We start from the raw sequence: 24,719 nt of genomic DNA on the forward strand, positions 1-24,719 counted from the left end.
TTCTAAGTTTAGCTTGTCTGTTCTGTGCCACAGCTACCAAGGGTTGAGCTCAGATTTTAATTCTTGAGACCTAACTGAACCAAGTAAGGAATAGGTTCACTATTACTTGGAGGACTACCATCCACTTCAACCAATAATTCCCTTTCTCAAAGTATTCATTAGGATAATTTAAAATTTTACAGGATAATCTTTAGGTTATATAGGAGCTTGGAACATTTTAATTGAGGAGTGTTTTCAACCATTAGAGCAGATGTAGAAAGCCAGCTTGTGCCAAGTTCATAGCCTAGGTTTCAATCACACTTGGTGGTTCCAAACTCTTCTATGGACACTTCGCAGCTTTGATGAACCAACAGTGCATGGGTTTTAGAATGAGTTGCTGCCTACCTTATATATTAACACAACAGAAAATAGGACTATTTCTTTTGATACGTTTTGTGTGTTGATTACGAACAGGTGCTATACAAACTGAACGATATCCCAGAGTAGGAAGAAGACTGACTAGATGGCACTTCCATTGCTGTGTGTGGCAGAACAGTGGTTGCCTAGCCAGAGAGCCAGACTGAAGTTAGACTTTGCTCAATTACAGCTTCAGTCAATAATATTAATAATAAATAGACAAAACAGTGCTGAGCAGAAATGACTTAAGGTAGATTGTGCACTAGAAATGTGCAAATCTGGGGGGGTGTGGCCTGAGGTGCTAAGACGGCGGACGCACTCTAAGAGTGCTCTGGGACCCCCATCCATCATCCGCCTCGCATCCACCGTCTATGGCCATCACTTACCCCTCCTGGTTGCCTGCGGTGCCTCCGGAGGTCACGGGCTCGGCTCCGGAAAGGTGTCCCAGCGGCCTGGGGAGGCTCTTCTCCACCCGGCAGCCTCGGCGACACAAGATGGCAGACCCGCGGCAGCTCTGATCTCGGGCCTGCGGATACCCCTGGGCGGCCCGGCCCTCCGGCTGCAGCGAGACAAGGGCGGTGCACGGGGCTCCTTCACTCACCCCCAACGTTGACAGAGGTCCGGAGGTGAGCCTCGGCGCGGAAGCCCCGCAGCCGGTGACGCCGCCGGGGTGGGGGGTCCTCTGTGAGTCGGAACTCGGCCGAACAGTGTACTTGGTCTGCAGGCCCCCGGGTGGTGACGGATCTCCTTGGACCTCAGCCGCTGTGGTCGGACGGCAGCGCAGGGGCCGTGGCTGTTCTCAGGCTCCCCCAAGTGTGTCTCCTCCCCAACCCCCCCTTTTGGGACTGTGCCTCCTGTGTACCGGTGGCGGACGCCCCCTGGACGTGGCGGGGGCGCTGCATCTGGGCCCTTGTGGAGCAGCCTAGGGAGTGGTGGGCCCCGCGACCCCTCGGTGGGTCCTCTGCAGCTATTCTGGGCGCAGGAGCCGGCCTGGAAGTCCTGGGACCGGCCATCTTGTCGGGTGGCAGGCGGCCTAGTGCCCGCCCTCCCCCCCGACCTTCACCACTCTCCTGCCTGGGCCTGTTTCCCCGAGACCACCCTCACTGTCGGCGGCGGGCCTGGACGTCTGGGCCCGGGCCCTCCCCACTGGCTCATGCTGACGTGGGAGCGGTGGCAACCGCCTCGGGGACCATTGAAACTGCCGGTTGGAGTGGCGGCGCTGTACCGGTGAGGGGGGCCTGAGATGGGGGGCCGGCCATCTTGTCTGGTGGCAGGGCGGGAGGGCGGACTGGCTGTCCCTGCCACCCGACGTTCATTGTTCTCCTGACTTTCACCCACAGTTCTGGGCCTGCTACTCTGGACCATCCCCCACTGTCGGCCACGGACCTCCCGGTGGCGGACTGCTTTGGATGCGACCCGTCCCTCCACCTAGCCTCCGAGGATACAACAGCTTCCCTGTTGCTGACAAGGGATGAGCGGAAACCCCCTGTCGCCCTGCCGCCAGTCCACCGCTGGGTGGGGTGGGGAGTGGGGATCGGCCATCAAGTCGGTTGATGGCGCGGGGGGCTATAGTCGGTGCCTCCGCCTCCCCCCTCGTCCTTCGCTGCCTACTCTTCCCGATTCCTACGCCTTCTCCCTCATTGGGGGGTCCCTCCCTGGGGGCAGTTGGGGGCGGCGGCGGACCCACCACAGAACTGGGCCCCTCTTTTACCCCTATCCGCTTCAAGCTACCCAACGGGGTGGGAGGACATCTCTGTAGGATGGGGGGTCCGAGTGGCGGACCTGTTGCTGTGGATACTGACTGCCTGGCCCTGAGGCCTTCCACTGGGGTGCTCCGCACGGACCCGACACTGGCCCTGAGACGTTCAATCTATCTTCCTCTCCACGACGGGCCCGATGGGGTGGACCTGGGCGCCCGGACCCGAGTATTGACGGCCTGGGTGACCGGGGACCCCCTCCCCTCTGCAGGACCGCTGTTCTCTACCCCTGCCCGAGCAGAGGCCGAATCTTCCCTTGGTGGCGATGGGAAGGAATCGCACCCTGCAGAACCCTGCTCCTAAAGCCCAAACCACAATGGACCGATTCACCACGACAGATCGGGATCCTGGAGGTGGGGCTTCCAAGGCCCCTGTCCCCACCGGGGATGATCTCTCCACCATCCTTCAGGCGATCAGCGCCTCGGAGGCCTCCGTCGAGACCAAGATTGGCGAGGTGAGGGTGGATGTGGCTCTTATCCGCCAAGACCTGCACAATGCTGCGGCACTAATCACGGAGGCTGAATCCCGTATCTCCACGGCGGAGGACGACATTGGCCAGTTTAAAACGCAGGTGGCTCATCTCCAGACCCAGACCTCGGAACTCCACCGGCGGGCGGAAGACGCCGAAAACAGGTCGCGAAGGAACATTCTGCACCTCATAGGCTTTCCCAAAGGAACGGAGAAGGGTCATGCGGACACGTTCGTGGAGGACTGGGTGCGTTCATGGATGCCCAAGGAGTCCCTTTCACCCTGGTTCACCGTTGAGCGGGCACATCGCTCCCTGGCGCCCAGGCCTCCTCCTGGGGCTCCTGCCAGACCCATCATCCTGAGGGTTCTCAATTTCCGGAATCGAGACGCCATTCTCAGGGCGGCTAAGGCCCAGACTACACCAGGGAGGTTCAGGCACAGCGTCGAACCTATGACGAGGTCAAGCAGAAGCTCCGCAACCTGGCCTTCTCTTCCCGGCCCGGCTCAGGGTGGTCTTTCAGGACAAGACATTCTTCTTTGATACCCCACAGGCGGCATGGACATGGCTCATGGAAGACCAGCCCCCCCTGAATCGGCCGACCCCCTCCCCAACCCGGCGGGCCCCCCCGCAGCCCCACCTAACGCTACCCAAACCCCAGAGACGGCAGACTAGGGCACGTAAGAAGAGCGACCGCCGGGGGAGGCAATCCGCTCTCCGGGTGCGCCGTCTCTGTGTCCTCCCTCACATGCTTCGGCTCAGAGGTCCGCCACTCCCAGCCCTACTAACTCTCTGATTAATCTGAGTCTCATCCCGGACCCCTCCAAGGCCTTGCGCCACTCCCTCTCTGACTCAGACCTCTCTAGGAGCCCTGCGCTTCTTAAATCCGGAGATGATGGGGGAGCTTGAACTGCGGCATAAGCACGACCTTTCTACCTAGTTCCCAATATGGCACCTGCACTTAAGAATGTTTGCCATCCTAGATCATAGGTGCATTCCATCTTCACTGTACCCATGGCTTGGTGAACTGTTTCCTCTTCCAACTCCCGAATTTTAAATGTACTTCTTGATGCATATTAGTTTAAATGTAATTGCAGCTGTTGACGTATCTCTTATCCGGCTCTATGGATGGGGGTCCTTCTCTGCCATGTTCTCATTGGGCTAACCGTTTTAGTTTAGCAATAAGACTCACTAGTGGGTTGTTGTTTTGAATGTTTTCTTTTTCAGGGCGACAGATGCTTAGTTTCCAGAAGTGTAGGGTGGGGGGAGTTGGGGGGCGAGGGAGGGTGGGTAGACCGCTGTCTCCCGATTGTTTGTTGTTTTTAGCCGCCTACGGGCCGCTGTTTTTTGTTTTTCTTGGTAGCAACTCAGGCATGTATGCCACGAACGACGACATGAGAGTCACCAAAATGCACAACCTTTACCCAAAGACACAAGTCAGGAAGCGTTACTTTCCTTGGGACCCGGGCTGATCTACGCCTGCATTACCTCCTCCGTGCTCCTCCCACTCCAATGACGCCCACTCTGCATAGACCTCTCCACATCCTCTTGTGGAACGTCAATGGCCTCTTAGACCGTAAAAAGCGCACTGCTGTTCTCAGTAGCACCTAGCGCCAGATGTCTTGTTCCTACAAGAAACGCACCTTATGGGCACCCAATGCAATTTCCTCGCCCGGTATGGGTTCGACAGGGTATGGCACTCAGGTTTTACACAGGGTTCTCGGGGGGTTGCTATACTGCTCCGGAGGGACCTTCCCTTTACCCTGGCGCAGGCCGAGACGGACACGCTTGGCCGGTACGTGGCCCCAACGGGTAGGATCGAGGGACATCCAGTTAACCTCATGTGCACTTACATTCCCCCGCCACCATGGCCTCTGCCCTTCGCCGTTTCACACTCGTGGTCTCCTCCTTTACTCACGGTCTGACGATCATTGTGGGGGGGGGGACTTCAACGCCGTTCTGCAACCCTTGTACGACACTACAGGCGCTCCTTCAGCAGCCCGCCTTGCCTCTGCTAAGCGCCTGTCTGACTGGTCCTCTGCTATGGGTCTTTGTGACGCTTGGAGGGTCTGGAACGCCCGCAAAAAACAATATACTCATACATCGGCAGCCCACCATTCCCACTCTCACATTGATCTGTTTCTATTACCTGCCCCAGACTGTCAACTGATGTCCGGGGCCTCTATCTTGCCCAGGGGCATCTCGGATCATTCCCCCTTCTGCCTCCGTCTTGGGAACCCCCCTAATGGTACCCGTACGACATGACGGATGAACACCTGGTTCTTGCAGGACGCGGAACTTGTTGAATCCCTCGGGCAGGAACTGAGGCATTATTTTTCGACAAACACGGGCTCGGTCTCCTCGCCGGGGACGTTATGGGAGGCAGGCAAGGCCACCATGCGTGGGATGGCTAGAGGTTTGATTCACGTGAAACGAGCGGAGCAGACCGCTCAACTCATACAGCTGGAGGCCCAGGCGGCACAGTTGGAGGGGGCCCTGGCGGGTACGAGCAGCGATGGTTCCGAGCGTCAGCTTAAACTGATCCGAGAAGAGATCTGCCAGATCTCAATGGAGGCCGCTAAAATGCTTTGGCGTTCCTCTGTGGCACGCGTGTATGGCTGGGGCAACAAAAACAGTAAATTACTTCACAACTTAGTGTCTTACCCCAAAGCCAACCGCATTATCCCGGAGATCTGTGATGAGACCGGGGCTCACCACGTCACCTCCCATGCTATCGCCCGATCTTTCGCGGACTATTACGTGGCCCTTTATGCGGCTCGATCTCCGCGGACCACCCTGGCTGACTTGCTAGCTGAAACCGGGACTCATTTGCCCTGCCTCTCCCAAACGGTCTCGGAGACGCTAGATCTTCCCCTCACCCAGGAGGAGATACACGGGACCATTACACTGTTGCGCTCCGGCAAAACACCCGGGCCTGACGGCTACCCCCAAGACTACTACACGACTTATCGTGACACACTGGTCCCGCATTTAACAGAGCTGTTCAAACAGGTAGCAGACACGGGGTCCTTCCCACCCGAGACCAACGTGGCCACGATTGTGGTCCTTCCAAAGACACAGCCGCTTTCCCTTGCCTGTGCGGATTACTGCCCCATCTCCATCACAAACACCGAGGTAAAAAATTTCGCCACTGCCGTGGCACAGCAACTCCACCCGCTCTTACAGGATTTGGTTCACCCGGATCAGTGTGGCTTTATGCCTGCCCGGGGCACCCGGCACTGCATCCGTCGCCTCCACCTTGCCTTGGGGCATCGTCATCACCTCACCCCGTATCTCGCTCTGCTTCTCGTTAATTTCGAAAAAGCATTCGATACGGTGGACTGGAACTACCTTGGGGAGGTGTTGGAGAGGATGGGTTTCGGCTCCCCGTTCCGGCGCCTCATCCAGGTCCTATACTCCAACCCCATGGCAAGGGTCCTCATTAACGGCGTGCTTTCGGAGAAGTTTCCCATTCGGAGAGGCACTCGTCAGGGCTGTCCGCTCTCGCCGCTTTTATTTGCCTTAGAAATGGAGCCTCTGTCCTCACATGTCCGTCAAGATCCCCTCATACGAGGCTGGGCTTGGGACCCATATCAGATCGATAAGATCGCCTTGTATGCCGACGACGTCCTCCTCTTCCTGGCGGACCCGGAGAGCTCAGGTCCGAGGTGCTTGGACGCCCTACAGCCTTCGAGCGGGTCTCTGGCCTCCAGCTCAACCCGGCTAAGTCTACATTGGTTCCCTTGCATCCCTCCCGGGCGTGCTTCGACTGGCAGACGAACATCCCCCTGCACAGGCAATCGTTTAAGTACTTGGGGGTGTGGGTCGCCCTCCTTCCAGACCTCGAATGGGCCCTGAACATCACGCCCCTGGTCACCAAGGCCAAGGCGGATTTCAGGAAATGGCAATCCCTCCCCCTCAATCCCCTTGGCAGGAGCACTCTTTTTAAAATGATGGTCCTACCCCGTTTTTTATACATTTTACAAAATATTACCATTCATTTCCTGGGGGGTTGGTTCCGGGAAGTAGACAGTGCCCTTACTCGGTTCCTGTGGGGTGGCAGGAGGTCAAGATTGTCCTAGGCACATTGCCGCATACCGCCCTATGATGGGGGCATGGGGGTAACCAATCTCCACCTATACTACCTGGCCACAAAACTCATTGTGATCCATGACTGGTTCGCGGGCGGCTGGTCCGACCCCGCGTACCGGGTGGAACTCCGGTCAATGGATTTCACACAGCTCCAAGCCTTCCTTTATGGGACCCCCGTGCCACAGGCCCTCCCCTCCATCACTCGAACGGTACTTATGGCCTGGCGCTCAGTCTTGCGCCACACGAACTGGGATCAGAAACTCACCAGACAGACGCCTCTGTGGAGTGGTGTTTGGCTGAAGGAGGTCTCGTCACTCGAGAACTTCCGGCGATGGGACCTCATCGGGATTTCGTTGTTGGGGGACGTATGGGTAGGGGACCACTTTCGATCCTTTGCGGATTTACAGCAGCGTCACTCCCGCCACTCCTCTCAATTTTACAAGTACTTACAGCTACGACATGCCCTCCGAAGACACATTCCATCTCCCACATCCCTCCCCGAATTCAGCCCTATTGATGCCCAAGTGATGATGGGGAACTTGGGCAGAGGGGGGGGTGTCGCGGATTTACCGCTCCCTGGTGAACAATGGCCCGCTTCCCTGGCCCTGCTGCGAGCCCGCTGGGAGGGGTGGCTGGGTCCCATGTAGGACGCGGATTGGATGGATGCCCTTATGGCTCCCAAGACCCTGACGACCTCCTCCAAGCTGCACCTAGTCCAACTTTACTACCTCCACACAGCATACCTCACCCCTGCACACCTCTACAGCGCCCGTATGCAGCCGTCCCCGTACTGCACGCGCTTTAACCACGCTCCTGCAGACTTCTACCACATGACATGGCAATGCCCCACTCTTGCACCATTCTGGGTTGGGGTGGAGCTGGAGCTCACGCAGGCCCTGGGTTGGGAGGTTCCCCACGGCCCGTTACGCCTGATCCTGGGAGTGTTCGACGGCCTTGATGGTTCCCGGGCCGATAAGCGCTTCCTCGGAACGGCTGTGGCGGTGGCGAAACGCGACATAGCGGCACTATGGTCTCAGCCCAAGCCACCTACTATGCGGAAATGGAGGCGGGGGTGGATTGGTGCGGGACTCAGGAGGAACCCCTCTTCGAGGCCCGGGGCCGTCCCGAGCTTTTTGGTAAAATATGGGGCAAGTGGTTCAACTTGGTGCCCTAAGGGGCACGGCCAGGTCCTGTGAAAGAATGGTTGCCTGCAGGTGCTATACTCATTTCCAAAGTGTTGTACGAGTCTTAGTCGTCCTTCTCTCAAATGTAATTCACCTCTTTACCATGTCTGACTGTGCTGCCATTATTTTTTCTGTGTTTTGTTCTCAAAATACCAATAAACTTGATTATCAAAAAAAAGAAATGTGCAAATCTGATGTTCTTTGTGAAATACAATATGGGCGGTTTCTAAATTTTGCATTTACATCCACTTTTACTGAGTGCACAAGAGATCTGCTGTTATATGTTCCACACATTACCTCATGTCAGGTGTCCGCTGCAGGCACTGCTCAACAAAGTTGTGGAAATGTGAAGAAAAGTTGCGGTTGTATGGATGTTGTGAGGGCTCCCCATTGGCCGCACGGCTGTTGCTGGCTGCGGTAACTTCACCTATTCCAGAATCAGCACCGGAACAAGAGGTTTTCATGGTTAGCTCTTTAGCAGGGATTGTGGTGGTGTCCAGTAGGCATGGGACAGTCCCATTCAACTTCTCTAATAACATCTGAAAATGGAAAGGTCCCGGTGTCAATGCTGGCGTCTTCACAAATAAAACATCTGTATCTTTCTAAATACAGTGAAGGGAAAAGGAAAGTGCACAACCACTAGAGGTACCATGGTTTAACACATTAAGACCATTAAGACATACCTGGCCTTCATCTAGTCCTCACCAAATCCCAAGAGCAGATACATCCAACTTTGTGACAAATTAAACATACATTCTACTTTGCCATCCATTACTGGACACAAGATGAAAATCAACAAATGCTCAGTAACCTTAAATGTTTGCAAATGGCTTTGTAACCCTTCCCAGACTGATGAACAGCAACAATTGTTTTTCTGAGAAAGTCGCATGTATCCTTTGACATAGGCATGATGTGTTAGCAAAAGCCTGAATGCTCCAAATCAAACTGCCAAAATGTCTGACTATATGAAGGTGGTAGCCCTTCCTAATGATAAAGGGAACACAAGGCCGAGCCTTCTCCTCACTTCTTGAAACCCGCAAGAAGCTGAAGACCTGGCTTTTTGGGTAGTCACATGAGGTTCGACAGAACTAAAGGTAGAACTGGGTGAAGACTAAATGAATACAAGATTTGTAAATATTATTAAGTAACATAACAGAATCTGGAGGTTGTACTTTCTTTCTCACTTTCCTGTAAAGGTAAAAGGAGTATGGCACATTCCCCATTAATATCATCTATGCCACCACATTTTGTAATATATTTCAACACATAATAATTTGCCTTCCTGAGGCTCTAGAAGGTCCACTGCTATACCTACCTGGAAAACCATCTCATCAGAGCAGCTTTAAGGTAAGCAGAGAATTCACTCTCTACTACTCAAATCCTCCTTCATGAATTCCAAAAGGATTTAGTTTATCAGGACAAGACTAGACAAAAGCCTGGGCAGGAAACTAGGTGTTAGCAGGTTCTGTGACTGACATCCCATTGAACCTCAATATTACTTAAAATAGAAGCCATGATGGTAGTGATTCATAAAGCAGGAAAGCCGGCGGATCAGTGTGCTTCGTACCGACCGATATCTCTACTGAATGTGGAGGCTAGGGTGCTCGCCAAGGTCCTGGCAGATCGGATGCTGTTGGTTATTACGGAATTGGTGCATGTAGACCAATCTGGGTTTATGCCCTGCAGAAGCACCCGTCAATCTACGGCGCCTCTATGGGGTGCTATACATGACGGAGGACGTTGGGGACACTCAAACGATATTGATGGCGCTGGACGCCTCAATGGCCTTTGACAGTATCGAATGGCCTTATTTGTTCATGATACTTCAGAGGTTGGGTTTCGGTCGAATCTTCTGTAGTTGGGTGCGGCTCCTTTACGAACAGCCGACGGCCCGGGTGCGGGTCAATGGGGCAGTATCAAGGGCTTTCTCCCTGCGGAGAGGAACCAGGCAGGGATGCCCCCTGTCTCCTCTCCTATTCGCGCTTGCATTAGAACCACTGGCCCACTGGATCAGGAGGGACCCTGCGATTTGAGGCCTGGCGGCGACAGATGGGTGGGAAGAGCGTATATCCCTATACACTGATGACATCATACTATATCTGGGGAGTCCATACCACTCGATAGCCCAGGTGCTACACCTCTTCAAGCTGTTCAGCAGGTATTCTGGCTATACCATCAATTGGTCGAAATCTATGATTTTTCCATTGTCAGGTTCTCCTCCTCGGATCCCCTCTCGCTGTTCGGCTCCGGTGGTTATCGAGGGGTTTAAATACTTAGGAGTCTGTCACGCGAGACAAGAAGGAATTTTTTTAAAGAAATCTCGAGCCCCAGCTGGCTCGCCTGAGCGCTGATGTCGGTCACTGGCGTACCCTCCCACTCTCTCTCATGAGTAGAGCAGCACTGTTCAAGATGCTTACGTTGCCGAGATTCCTATACATTCTACAGAATACACCCTACCCTGTCCCCCCAAGCGTGTTTAAACAAATCTCGCAGGCGGTACGGACCTTACTGTGGGATGGTGGGTCCCCATGGATTGCATTACACAAGCTGCACAGGAGTGTTTACGATGGAGGATTGGCGCGCCCTGATGTAAAACTATATTACTGGGCCTCGCAGCTGCAGTTGATAAATGACTGGGTGTACACGGACAGTAGCGAACCTGCCTACAGGGTGGATAGGTTGGCTATGCCGAGGGGCAATTGTGAACCTCTTCTTTATGCTCGGAGATAGCAAACGACGTGGCCTGAAAATACTAAGGTAGTGCTACAGTGTTGGAGAGAGGCAAATAAATTCTTAGATTGGGCAGGCACATTGACTGGGAGAACACCACTGTGGCAGGGTGAGCAATTGCAAGAGGTGACCGCTTTAACAGGATTTAAGGGGTGGCAGCTGATCGGCATCGACTATCTAGGGGGTGTCTGGAAAGGGGATTCCCCCCGCTCCTTTGAGTACCTCCAAAGGGAATACGACTTGCATTCCTCACAGAGATACCATCACATTCGACTCCTACACGCCCTTCGATCCCACATACCGTGTGGCACATCCATACTGGAATATTCCCCAATGGAAGACAGGTTGTTGCTTGACCCCATAACGGAGAAACCCACATCAACAATTTACCGTAAATTAATAAATAATATGCCTGACCCCTTGGTCAAACTTCGAACAGCTTGGGCCACGGATCTTGGGAGTTTAGACGAGGAAGACTGGCAGGGTGCATTGCAGGGTCCTAGAGTTATAGCAATCCATTCAAGGTTCAGGCTGGTGCAGTTTAAAATCCTTCACCGTACTTACTACCCTCGTATGCACCTGTATGCATGGGGAAAGTGCCCGTTGGTGTCCTGCGTAAGGGGTTGTCAACAGGAGGGCACCTTTTTCCATATAATGTGGGAGCTTCCGGAGATCATTCCCTTCGGGACGAAGGTCACTGACACCATGTCTAGGGTAGTGGGGAAGACGGTTCCGATGGAACCGAAGTGGCTCTTGTTGATGATAAAAGGGGACACTGATTGCTCAAGATATGTGGAAATATGGTTGGCCCTGGCTGCGGGTGTAGCAAAACGAAATATTGCAAGGGGGTGGGGGGCGCAGACACCCCAGCGGTGGGAGGACCGGAGGCGGGACCTTGATTGGTGCCAGAGGGCAGAAGAGACTGTATATAAAAGTAGGGGGTGCACTAAAAAATGGAAGAAGGTGTTGGCGCTCTGGCGGAAATACAGAGAAACTGGAGCACTTATGGAGGGGTAGTTGTGTTGAGGGTTGGTGATTGTCCCTGTGGTTTCCCTAACAAGCATTGTCTTATCAACACTTGTATTCTCTCCCATGTGGTATGTAAACACTGTTTTTGTACTGTATGGTCTCATGAGCATTGTTAATAAAAAAAGATTACCAACAAAAAAAAATATTACTTAAAATACTGCAATATCTGCGGCCAATGCTATTCTAAGGGGCAGTGTTTCAATGCTTTTGGTAGCCTTGACACTTGTCTGGTTTGATACAATTTTTGTGAACTGAGTGTCAAAAATGAGACACAAATGTATTACATTTGGATATGCTATGCCTGGCCATCTACTTCAATATATCTGTTCTGTGTGCTAATAGTACAGCTTCATAGCAATGAGACCAGTGGCTGAGTGTAAAGTAAAATGGTGCAGCCAATGGCCTTCTGTTGAACTTCATCTGAGGTCACTCCCTATCCACGCCATGAACACTCTAAAATAGCCTCACTTTTTACTCTGGAAGCCTACGAAAAAGATAGTACACACTCTAGAAGATGAACTCCTCTAAGGTTTGCATACATGCTTGAATTCTGGAGAAGACTACAAAATGGTAGCCTCCCACTTGTGACCACAAAGCGGGATAAAATCTTGGACCTCAGAAACCAGACTAACTAGAGATGTCTCTTGAGGTCACACACAGGAGGCCTTCATTCAGTAAGACATTATTAAGATATCTGTCAACAAAGCCAGCTGATTTCAGCTCACCATTCTCTCGTCATACACATTAGCTATGTGCTCATCTCCACTCTCAAGTGAGGAAAGCCCCCAAACAAAGGACCCATCCCTGACAAACGTCTTTCACAACACTGGTGGGAATATTCTCCTTTAAGTCCAGACAAAGTGAGTATTACTGGCTTGGGGCAGAAGTAATGCTTCCCTGGTGAAATCAATCCTGAATGGCATTTAGTGGTTTCTACTTGACAAACTCTCTGAGAAGGAATCACAAGGCATACTAGTCCATCCTGGTTAAGGTCTGGATGTATATGCAAACCAGACTATTACAGCAAGAGAACAAGGTGACAGCCAGAAACAAAGGAAAGGAGGGGCGTGTTTGCAGAGCTACACTCACAATAGAATTGATTGGGTATCTCTACCTGTGCATTTGACCTCTAGATTTGAAGAGATTGTCTGAAAAACAGATCACTCAAACAAGCGGTCACATCTAAAGGACAAAAGACAGCCAGTATACAGACCTACCATCTTGTTCAGCCATGAACAAGATACCCCAAAAACTTCCAATACCAGTTACAGAGGAATCATCTGGTCTTTTCAAGATGGGGCCTCCCCACCGCGGAGACAGGTAAAAAGTCCTCTACATCTTGAAATGTACTACTTTTTGCTGAATTGCTGATGTTCTTTGACTGAGTGTGCCCTGGGATCCTGCTAATCAGGTACCCAGGGCCTATGTTCCTTCCCTAAAAATTGCATTGAAGCCTAAACCCAATTGGCATCCCTGGCCACAGGTAGGCCCTTGGTAAATGGCAGCACAGGTACCCAGGGCACTGTGACCAGGGAAGGCCCCTAAGGGCCGTAGCACTTATTGTGCAACCCTTAGAGGCCCTGCACCTTTTCACTCACACACTGCCTGTGCAGGCTGCGTGTCTTGGTGCAGAACAAAAGTGAAGAGTTGGCATGGCACACACCCCTGTGTGCCATGCCTACGACTCACTGCCCTGGCCTAGATCAGCCACCCCTCCAGCTGGGTGCACTATGTCAGTGGGGAGGGTACAGGTGCATGAGCCCTGTACCCCTACAGTGCCCAAGTCTATTCTTGGGCATTGTAAGTGCAGTGCTGCCATTAAGAGTATATGGTGCTGGGAGTTTGTCATTACGAACTCCACAACACCATATTGGCTGCACTGAAAACTGGGAAGTTTGGTATCAAACTTCTCAGCACATTAAACCCACACTGATGCCAGTGTTGGATTTAATGTAAAATGAACAACAGAGGGCATCTTAGAGATGCCCCCTGAAACTCGACCAACTTCTAGTGTCCCGACTGAGTGGCTGCTTAGGCTGCCATCAACAGACCCGTTTCTGGACCCCTGGGTCGAGTGCCTGCTGCTCTTGGGCCTGAAACAATGCACATCCTGGGACGAGGTGCTAAGACTCCTCCCCCAGGATTGACAGGGTTCACGAAGGGGAAGCTTCAAAGGCTTTGTGAGCTTCCCCAGACCCCTTGCTGCTTTCAGCAAACGGTCCCCACTGGTTCTGCCCCCCACTTTGGGTGGGAGAACCAGCGGGAAAAACAAGTGAGGGAGAGAGGTGTGCCCACCTCTGCCAACTCCACCCCTTAGGTGGGGGAGGCGAGGTGAAGCACAACTCCGAGTCCCCACCAACTTGAGGATGGGGGGACCCAACCAACCAGGGACAGGCTCATGCCTCCCTCCCACTGGAGGGTGGCACAAAAGGGGGTGTACCCACCCCAGGGAAGGGACCCATTGGTCCCTGCCCCCTACCTACCTGTAACACCCCTAAATCTAGTATTTAGAGGGCATCCTGAACCTTGCTTCCTCAGATCCAGACAAGAAACAAGAAGAAAAGAAGAAGGACCGATCAGCCGTTCAGCAGCTACCGCCCGGTCTCTCCCTCGAACCTGCTCCTGCGAAATCCCGGTGTCTCCTGCAGCCAGCAACTTCAAAACCCCAGAGAACCTGCCTGCCTTCACTTCCAAAGACTGCTTCTCCCATGAACACTGATTTGCTCAACTGCAACTGCTGGCAGCAGCCAGAGACCGCGAATCCGCCCCACTCTGCGCCCGCTGTCCACTGCCCGAGCTCGAGTGGGCAAACACCACGAGGAGGTCACCCCGGCGATCCTAAACAGAGATCCAGTGATCCCTGACCTGCCTCAAGCCTCGCCAACGCCTGCAGCCTAAATCCAGAAGGCCCCCCCTAACCGCAACCCGGAGCTGGTAAGAAGATCCGACACAAAAAAGGCACTCCTGCACCCGACGCCCCACAGCCTTGTGTGCCCAAACCAACTGTGTCTAACGAACCCCTAACTTACCAACTTACCTCTCGAAGTGGTGGTCGCACCCAGAAGTCCTTAGTCTCCCTGCCTGCAGTGCTTTTGCAAACCGGAGGTTCTCAAATGGAAACAACAGGGCATCTGACCTCAAAACAGCACCCTGCACCTAGCCGCCCTAGTGCCGCTGAGGGTGCACCTTTGGTGCTAATTTGTTTCCCCATTTGCCCTGAGCTAAATTCCAGGAGCTTTGCTCCCACAACCCAGTGGCCTGCTTGCCAGAAGCCACCAACCGGAGACCCCCTATCCTCCATAGGATAACATTGGGCCTCAACACTCTGCACCCGGCCACCCTAGTGCCGCTGAGGGTGTAACAAGAGTGCATCACTGACCCTGGGGGACCCCTGAGTCTTACCCCAGAACCTTAACTCCCACAGTCGATAACTTACCTTTGAACTGATAAACTGTTTTTCCTCCATAGGATAACAAAGAAACTTTTTGGGAGAAAAATTGTCAAAGTGTGGAGTTTTGAAATCTTGAAATATTCTTTAAAAATCGCACTAATAACCAAAACGCATTTACTTACCTTTTTGCAGGAAATGTCCCAGTGCTGAATTTAGGTATCCAGCACTGAGTTGGAAAAGCAACGTAAAAAGTAACTTACTTGTAATTTACTGAAAAAGCCAATTCATTTCAATGTACTATATTTGCTAAGTATTGCAACCTACTGCATCCCCTGTAAATCAAACAAAGTACAATGCCTATTGCATTTTTAAACTGTTCTACATTCAGCAACCTATTACTGTAAAGTATTTAATGCTTACCTGTACCAGGCTTGCTTGGTTCTAAAAATAAAACAACAGTATATTTTTTATACAAAAACAATTGGCCTAGAGTTCAGTTCTTGAGTGTGTGAATTCATTTTCAGACTGAGGGTGTACATCAAATGCTTAACACTGTCCTCTGATACTGCCTTACTGCTCGACCACTGTCCCAAAAATAGAGAGTAAGGTTCTTTCTAACTTAAACCTCTGCCTACCTCTGCGGTCACCTGGAACCTATACACACTATACCTCATTTTGGTGTAGTATATATAGAGCCAGTTTCCTGCAAATGCCATCACTGACAGTCACCTCAGTCTGTAGAGTTGGCAGTAGCCGCCCTTTCTGTGGAGGTATCACACTTTGTACTCCGATTTAGCACAGCCAGGCTCTATTGTTTAATGCCTCAAACACAAAAAGGCAGGGAAGAAAAGAATGGCAGGCATAGAATACAACTTTGCAAGAAATGTGGAGGGCTTCTGTCCAAAACCTCCACAAGATCCTTGAGGGACCAGATGTGCCCCTCCATTAAAATGGGTTGGAGCTTAAGACAATATCTCTAGTACAGCTTTTCTTAAAGTGGAAGTACACACACGGACAACCTCAACCCATTTCTTTGGTTCAACATTGCGGACACTCATTGCTCGGTCAGCTGTAAGCAGAGCTGGGGAAGTGGACGATATGGCACATTTCTATATGTGTCCCACATTGAAGGGGTTGGCAAAGCCAGGGCAGATAGCATGAGCAGGAATTTCCACTTATCAATAATTCACCAGAAAGTCCTGACTCTGGCATGAAGGTCAGGGGACACCAAACCATTGATTCATTTTATTACTCCTAGGTCCAAGTCTGCTGTCACCAATGACTATCACTCACATGATATGCTTCTTGGCTCTATACCTACTTAAAACGTTGGTACCCTTATTGAGGGTTTGTCATTTTTACTATATTATTCTAATTCGGTTTGAGATTTTTATTCTTTTGCATTTTGTCTTTTTAACTGCTTTGGTACTGCATAAATACTTTACACATTGCACTAAGTCTACTCTATCTGTCTAATCTATGCTATAGCTACCGGGGGTAAGCTCAGGTAGTCCCTTGAGGTAGGTAGTGACCCACCCCAAATAATAATGCAATTTCTTACAATCAGCAGATTTGTACTTATCTGAATGCGTTAACATTGAACATTTTGCTCATATTTGAATAATAATCACACAAGGAACTATAACTTCGGTAACAAAAGCTTAATATTTAACAGTGTGTATGTTTCAAAAGCATCAAAATGCCTAAATACATATACAGTTTGCCTCCTCTTTTGGCGTGCTTGCATAAGAAAAGTTAAATATTGCCTAGTAGCAACATATAATATTACACTCCTATTTACAGAATATGATCAGTTATTTCCTGTCAGTGGGTAGGTGGCTCTTGTTCCATTAAGTTTACATCTTGTAAGTTCACACCCACTATTAAAACCTGATCAACTTGATGTAATTTTCTGACAATACTTCCCAATATGATTAAAAGAAGAAGTTCAAGGGTCTACAAGCCATCACCAAGGCCACACCCTAGTCAGTTTCAACATTCCCATCCTACACCACCGCAGACCTTTCACCACTGGATCTGGCCAGCTTTGCTAGGAAAACAAATCACAGAAGAGGACTGGATGTTAGTGCTCTCAGCGCAACGGCCCAAGCACATCAGCAGCTTGCTGAAAATCACTAAGAACTTCAACAGCTAGATCACTACATACACCAACACCTTGTAACCCCTCAAACACAACACAATGGCGAGAGCACGACCACATGCCGTACGGTACACAAAAACACAGGCTGCCGAAACGTTGTTAAAAGCAACTGGAGCGCAATCAAAGGACAAGCCAAGACAACGTCGACAAAACATCTTCATCCGGCATAAGGCGCTACCACCAGCAGATCCGGAACACACAGCGCACAGTCCTCGCAGTCCAAATCAACGCCTGCAAGATCAGCAGCAAAGAAATCTCCGACATCGTTAAATATTTCACAGCACCTACACCATCACTCCCCCCTCATTAGATCTGAGAAAAGCTCTCAGAATTATTCTGGAATAAAATCACCTTCATATACATCAATTTTGACCCTCAACTTGACCCATTCGACCTCACAATTCAACTTCCTATCTTGGCCAAAGCACGAATCCTGACCTTGTGGCCTACTTTTACCACTGACAAAACTACCACCACTCGGAGACCACACCTGACACCTCTGCCACCACCACGCCTTCAAAAAAGGACTCCTAATGATAAGGGAAGCACTGAAATCCAGCCTGTGCCTCTATGCCTCCATCACCTCCGCCACGTTACCGGACACCTGGAGGCATGCCGCCAATCCCTTCCACGGTTGACAGCTACAGACCAATCTCCCTTCTGCCATGCCCGGGCAAGGTCATAGAGAAGCTGATCAACTGATGCCTCACAAACCACCTCAGCAACCACCAGCTACTTGAGACAGTTGTTCCAAAAGCAGAGAAGAGAAAAGCTTGCACAATTCCCTTCTTAACCCCAGTTCTGATTTACAGCAGAAGTAGATGATGAATGCACCCAAGGCTACTGTATGATTTCAAGTTTTAAAGGATCCATAATCTACAATAAGACCAAATACATGATACTTGGGGAACCTTGTGGCCCACAAAACATATCACAGTCTAGGTTACATGTAGTGCCCAAGTCTGAGATTCATAGATTATCAGGGATGCAGATCATGGCCGGAGGGCTCTTTGATCATTCCCAGTAGAACTTCAGAGGAGGGTAGGTTTAGATGGTGATAAACATCTGGACACCTGGTTGCTGACTAACCTGATTATAAGTAACATTGTGGAGGAGATTCAGCCCTTCTTTGACATGAACATAGAGTCAGTGGAATTCCCCAGAATGCTTCGGGAAGCATTTAAGGCCACTATGGGGTGAGCCATAATTAGATACCCGATTGGAGTCAAATGAAAACAGGAACAAGTGGCTATAGACCTCAAGACCCAGATTTTGGAGTTGGAGTCCCAACATATGATCTCTGCTACACCGACTTTATTTTAGAATTTATTACACACCCAAGAGTCATTGAAACAGGCACAACTGCAAGTAACAAAGAGGACATGGTTAGCAAGCCAAAGCAGACTATATCAGTGGGGTAACAAGGATAGTACAACTTTACATTGGTTGTGCACTAACGCCATTCAACGCAAACCAATAGTCTCTCTTACAACTAATGAAGGATGTATGATTAAAGGTGATTAGAATGTAGCCCGTGGATCTGCATCTTACTATGAAAGCCTATGTTCCTTGAATGCTTCATCATACCCATTGCACCTGGCAGATTTTGTGAGGGACCTTCCACTTAAGGGCCCGGATGATGGGGAGAGGGGCTTACTGGAACTGGTTGCAATCATGCACAACCCCAGGGCCCAACAGTCTGCTAGCTGAAATCTTTAAACTATCTATGTCTAAGCTTGCAAAGTGCTGGTGAATATAGCATATAGCTAAGATTGTGGTGATGCACAAGTTGGGTCACCCTCCCGAATGCTGTTCATCATATTGCCCAGTTTCCCTTTTAAATGTGGAAACCAAAATTATGGTCATGGTCCTCACAAATCAACATTATTTTTTTTTTATAAACATTTTTTATTCAGTTTGCAGAAGAAGTGCACCAGCCAATCCGCACCGTATTTCAATAATCGAGGAATACAATCACAAATTCTCATTACCCAATGTACAGACATCAATAAAGCAAAAATGAGATGGAAACAGTCAAACCCCCCATGATTAGAACCCCCCCAACCACTTCCCCCAAATTCTGCGGTATTTCTTGGGACATCCACATGCCGCACACATAACTTTCTCCTGTGTGGCGCACCAGTCCACCCCATTCCGCCAACGCCCCACAGTTGGAGGTTCAGGGCATTTCCAGGAGGCCGCAATGTCTCTTTTAGCCACCACCATAGCTGTAGTGAAGAACAGTTTTTCGTTGCGTGACCCGTCCAACCCATCAGTGATGCCCAGGATCGCGTGCTTAGGGTCGTGTGGAACCCCCCACCCTAGAACCTCAGAGAGTTCTTCTTCGATGCCCTTCCAAAATTCCGCCAGGAGGGGACAGGCCCAAACCATGTGGTGGAAGTCAGCGCGGTCATGGCCACACCTGGTACAGGCTGAGGACGACTAACCCCCACGCGGTGAAGGCGTACAGGGGTGAGATATGCAGCATGTAGATAGTAGAGCTGCACCAAGCGCAGCCTAGCGGAGGTGGTGACCGTTCTAGGGGTCTCGCCAGTCCTCTTCTTCCAAGGGGCCCACCCAGTCCTCCCATTGCGTCCGCAGTCGGTCCAAGGAAGTCGGGGTGTTGTTAATCAGTGTGCGGTAAATGTGGGAAATACCACCCCTCCCCAGGTCCCCAAACATAATCTGGGCTTCAGGTGGGCTATGGTCTGGCAACCGCGTACCTGTTGCGCGGTGTAAGCGTAGGGCGTGCCGCAGCTGGAGGTAGTGAAAGAATTGCGAGTGGTGCAGCGAGTACCTGGTTTGGAGATCTTCGAAGGAGCGCATATGATCCCCCACCCAAACGTCCCCCAGCTGCGTGATGCCTATGAGGTCCCAAGCTTCAAAGCCCTGAAGCCCGGTCACTTCCCTGAGCCAGGTCCCGTGCCACAGGGATGTACATTGGGTTAGTGTGTGTGTCCAGTTGGTGATCCGCAGCGCTGCCCGCCAGGCCAGTAACACAGAGCGCGTCACCTCCGGAAGACAGGAAGGAATCAGGGTCCCATATAGAAAGGATTGGATTCTGGCAAGGCCCAGCTCCCCAAGTTTGAGCCTGTAGGCCGGATCAGACCACCCCCGTTAAACCAGTCATGTATGGAGAGAAGTCGCATGGCTAAATAGTATAAATAAAGGTGAGTCGTCCCCAAGCCCCCGCCGAACGAGGGGATCCTGCAAGTACTGAGCGCTAACCTGGACCTACCCTTCCCCGATAAGAACTTGCTGGCTAAGCCGTCAAGTTCATGGAACCAGGCCCTGGGAAAGCACATGGGGGTGTTCTTGAAGCATGTAAAGGAAGCAGGGGAGCACCATCATTTTGAAAAGGGCCACCCTCCCCAAGGGGTTGAGGGGCAACGACTGCCACCGCTGGAGATCCGCCTTGGTTCGTTTCACCAGTGGAGTGACATTGAGGGCCCAGCTGAGCTCAGGCAGCAAGGTCACCCAGATCCCCAGGTATTTGAATGATTGACGACGTAGAGGTATTTCGTACTGCCAGTCAAAGCATTCCTGGGAGAGGTGAAGGGGAACCAGGACCGATTTGTTGGGATTCAAACGGAGGCCTGAGGCCCATTCGAAGGACTGCAAGATACAAAGACAATGGGGGCCAGACCAGGCAGGATCTGCCAAGTAGATGAGAACGTCGCCGCGTAGAGTGCGATTTTATCCGGTTCAGCGCTGGGCCATTCCCATCCCCGCATCCTATCGCAAGACTGAATCAAGGACGCTAAGGGCTCCATCACTAAGGCAAAAAGCAGAGGAGAAAGGGGACAACCCTGCCTCGTCCCTCTACAGACCAAGAAGGGCTCCGACAGGACCCCGTTGACTAGAACGCGGGCCCTCGGGAGGGCGTACAGAACCTTGACCATGGCCCGAAAGCGGGGACCAAGTCCCATCATGTCAAGAACATCTTGAAGGAAGCCCCAGTCCACCGAGTCGAATGCCTTCTCAAAGTCTACCAGGAGAAGCGCAAGGTATGGGGTGAGGAGGTGGCGATGGGCCAAGGCGGAGTGCAGTCTGCGAAGACAGTGTCGAGTACCGCGAGAGGGCATAAACCCACATTGATCGGGGTGGACCAACGTAGACAGATGAGGCTTGAGTCGCTGAGCAAGGAAGGTGGCGAACAGTTTGACCTCAGTGTTGATGAGGGAGATGGGGCGGTAATCTGCGCACTGCGGCGAGGGGGGCTGGGATTTCGGAAGGACCACAATGGTGGCTATGTCCGTTTCCTGAGGGAAGGAGCCATTCTCCACAGCTTTGCGAAATAGTGCGTCTAGGTGGGGGATGAGAACATCCCGGTAGTGGGCATAGTATTCTTGAGGAAGGCCATCTGGGCCCGGTGTCTTGCCAGATGAAACAAGAGCGATTGCGTCTCCAATTTCCTCACGGGAAATGGGACGGTACAGATCAGCTTGAGCGGCGGCATCTACACACGGAAGGCGGCCACCCTCCACGTCAATCAGGTCCGTAAGGGACAGGGTTGGGGCTCGGGCCTCGTATAGCATACGGTAGTAGGCGGCAAAGGCCTGCGCCATTTCCATTGGGGCACGGCACAGTGACCCGTCTGGTGCCGCTATTTCAGGGATTATACGTTCGCCCCTGGGTACGTAGCCAGGCGGTGAAGGAGCGAGCCATTCTTGTCGCCCCATCCATATACCCTGGCCACGGAGGAGCACCAAAGGAGTTAGGCCGCGTCCAGCGACAGCTGCTTGATCTCCGACCGGAGCCGGGTCAGAAGTCTCGTGTCGGAAGCGTCTGGGGATCGGGCCGCTGCACGTTCGAGGCGCAGGGCCTGCGCCTCTCGCAAGGTAATCTGTTCCAGTTGGGTTTGTCGCTGGAGCTTGAGTTGGCCCTTGGGGACCCCCCGAATCGTGGCCTTGCCTGCCTCCCATAGGGTGCCTGGGGAGGACACAGAGCCCTCATTGGAGAGAAAGGAATATGCCACTTACCAGTATGCATCTGTTCTTGGCATGTAGAGCTGCAGATACACACACTGTGCATAGATCGCCATCTGGTGTTGGGCCCGGATGTTGCAGTTATTTTTCTCTTGGAAAGTCTTTGAAAGTCACGAGGTATGTGACTCCTCATTTGGATCATATAGCGCATGGGCTTCGGCTCCATCATCAGATTGTTTTTCGCCAGCGGGGAAATGATGGAGCTTTGTAAGAAACAGGAAAGATGCCCATGTGTGCTGCATCTAAATAAGATAAAACTGGAACAGATAAAGGTAGCCGGGGAGGCGGGTGGGCGTGTGTAGATCTGTAGCGATACATGCCAAGAACAGATGCATACTGGTAAGGAGCATATTCCGTTCGAGGCATATGAGCTGCAGATTACACATTGTGCATAGATTGTGTAGCAGTACCCACTTCTAGCGGCGGCCACCAGTATCTGTTGCAGTTGTTTGAAACAGTGTTTTGAGTACAGCTTGGCCCACACTAGCCTGTTTAGTTTGCACATCTACACAATAGTGTTTATTGAAAGTGTGCGGTGTAGACCATGTAGCTGCTTTGCAGATATCATCTAAGGGGATGTTCCCTAAAAATGCCACGGAAGCCCCTATCTTATGTGTAGAGTGGGCTTTAGGGGGAACAGATAGCGTTTGTTTTGCTTTGTGGTAGCAAATCTGTATGCATTTAACAATCCACCTAGCTATCCCAGATTTGGAGATGGGGTTGCCTTTGTTTGGTGGTGAGAAAGACACGAATAGTTGTTTGGTCTTGCGAAAAGGTTGTGTTCTCTCGATGTAGTAGAGTAAAGCTCTTTTGACATCTATGGTGTGTAGAGCTCTTTCTGCAATGGTTTGTGGCTGCGAGAAGAATACGGGCAGTTCCACGGATTGATTGAGGTGAAAGGGAGAAATGACTTTAGGAAGGAATTTTGGATTAGTGCGGAGAACAACCTTATTATGATGCATTTGCAGGAAAGGTTCTTGAATGGTGAGTGCTTTAATCTCACTGACCCTTCTGAGGGAAGTAATGGCTACAAGGAAAGCTGTTTTCCATGTTAAAAATGGAAGCTCGCATTTATGTAGAGGTTCGAATGGAGGCCCCATTAGTCTTGTGAGAACGATGTTTAGGTTCCACACCGGTGAGGGTGGCACTCTAGGGGGAATTATTCTTTTGAGGCCTTCCATGAAGGCTTTTATGGCAGGTACTCTAAAGAGGGATAGATGCTGTCTATTTTGTAGATAGGCTGCTATGGCAGCAAGGTGTAGTCTAATAGACGTGTAGGCTAGGTTGCATCTTTGTAGGTGTAGTAAGTAGCTTATGATGTGTTGGATAGACACATCTAAGGGATTGACATTATTGGTGTGACAATAAATCACGAAACGTTTCCACTTGGCTGCGTAGCAAGCTCTAGTGGTAGGTCGTCTAGTTTCTTTAATGACGTTCATACAGTCAGGGGGAAGATTATGGTAACCAAATTCTAGGATTTCAGGAGCCAGATCGCAAGGTTGAGCTGAGCTGGATCCGGCTGTCTGATCTCTCCATGGTTCTGGGTTAAGAGGCATGGAGAGAGGTGTAATTTTTGGTGCGGAACTACGGAGAGTTCCAGCAATGTGGTGTACCACGGTTGTCTGGCCCAAGTTGAAGCAACTAGGATGAGAATCAGGGAATGTTGCTGTAGTTTGCACACCACTAATGGAATGAGTGGCGGAAAAGCGTACGCAAATCTGCCTGACCAGTTCATCCATATCGCATTGCCTTTGGATAATGGGTGTGGATATCTGGCGGCGAAGCTTGGGCATTTGGTGTTTTCGTGGGTGGCGAAGAGGTCTATTTGTGGTTGCCCCCACGTTTGAAAGAATGGTTGAAGAACTTGTGGATGAAGTTCTCACTCGTGGATTTGCTGAGTTTGACGGCTCAACAGATCTGCAATGGTGTTTTGGACTCCTGGGACATGTTGCGCTAGGAGAAAAATGTTTTGAGGTCTGGCCCACCTCCATATGGTCTGTGCTAGCTGAGAGAGCTGCAGAGAGTGTGTGCCGCCCTGTTTTTGGATGTAGTACATTGCTGTCATGTTGTCTGTGCGGACAAAGACAGCCTTGCCTGAGACGTGTGTTTGAAAGGCTTTCAGGGCTAGAAATATGGCCAGTAACTCCAGATGGTTGATTTGGAATAACTTTTGTTGAGGTGTCCACCTGCCCTGCATGGTGTGATGTAGTAGATGAGCTTCCCAGCCGGAGAGCGATGCGTCCGCTGTTAGAACTGTTTGAGGGACCGGCTCTAGGAACGGTCGCCCTTTGGAAAGGTTTTTGGTGGTCCACCACTGCAGAGAGCGATGGGCACGACCGTCTACCAACACCAGATCTGTTAGCTGACCTTGAGCCTGGTTCCATTGGCGTGCTAGGCACTCTTTGAGAAGATGCATCTGGAGTCTTGCATGAGGTACCATGAATATGCAAGAGGCCATCATCCCTATAAGTTGCATAAACACTCGGGCTGGAAGAGAGTGTTGAGGTTGAAATTTGGCGCAA

The 24,719-nt window shown here is 51.2% G+C and overlaps 1 protein-coding gene across 1 annotated transcript in view; it reads right to left on the reverse strand.

The window, feature by feature from the left end:
• The window catches only part of LOC146871941 (STE20-related kinase adapter protein alpha-like), a 366,775-nt gene that overhangs the window by 12,716 nt on the left and 329,340 nt on the right, over positions 1-24,719 (reverse strand). Inside the window, exon 13 of the mRNA XM_085652306.1 lies at positions 8,193-8,434. Coding sequence (XP_085508432.1) covers positions 8,193-8,434 — 242 coding nt within the window. The remainder of the gene's footprint in view (positions 1-8,192; positions 8,435-24,719) is intronic.

This window comes from Triturus cristatus, chromosome 1_1 (assembly GCF_964204655.1).
Source record: "Triturus cristatus chromosome 1_1, aTriCri1.1, whole genome shotgun sequence".
Classification (NCBI taxonomy): domain Eukaryota; kingdom Metazoa; phylum Chordata; class Amphibia; order Caudata; family Salamandridae; genus Triturus; species Triturus cristatus.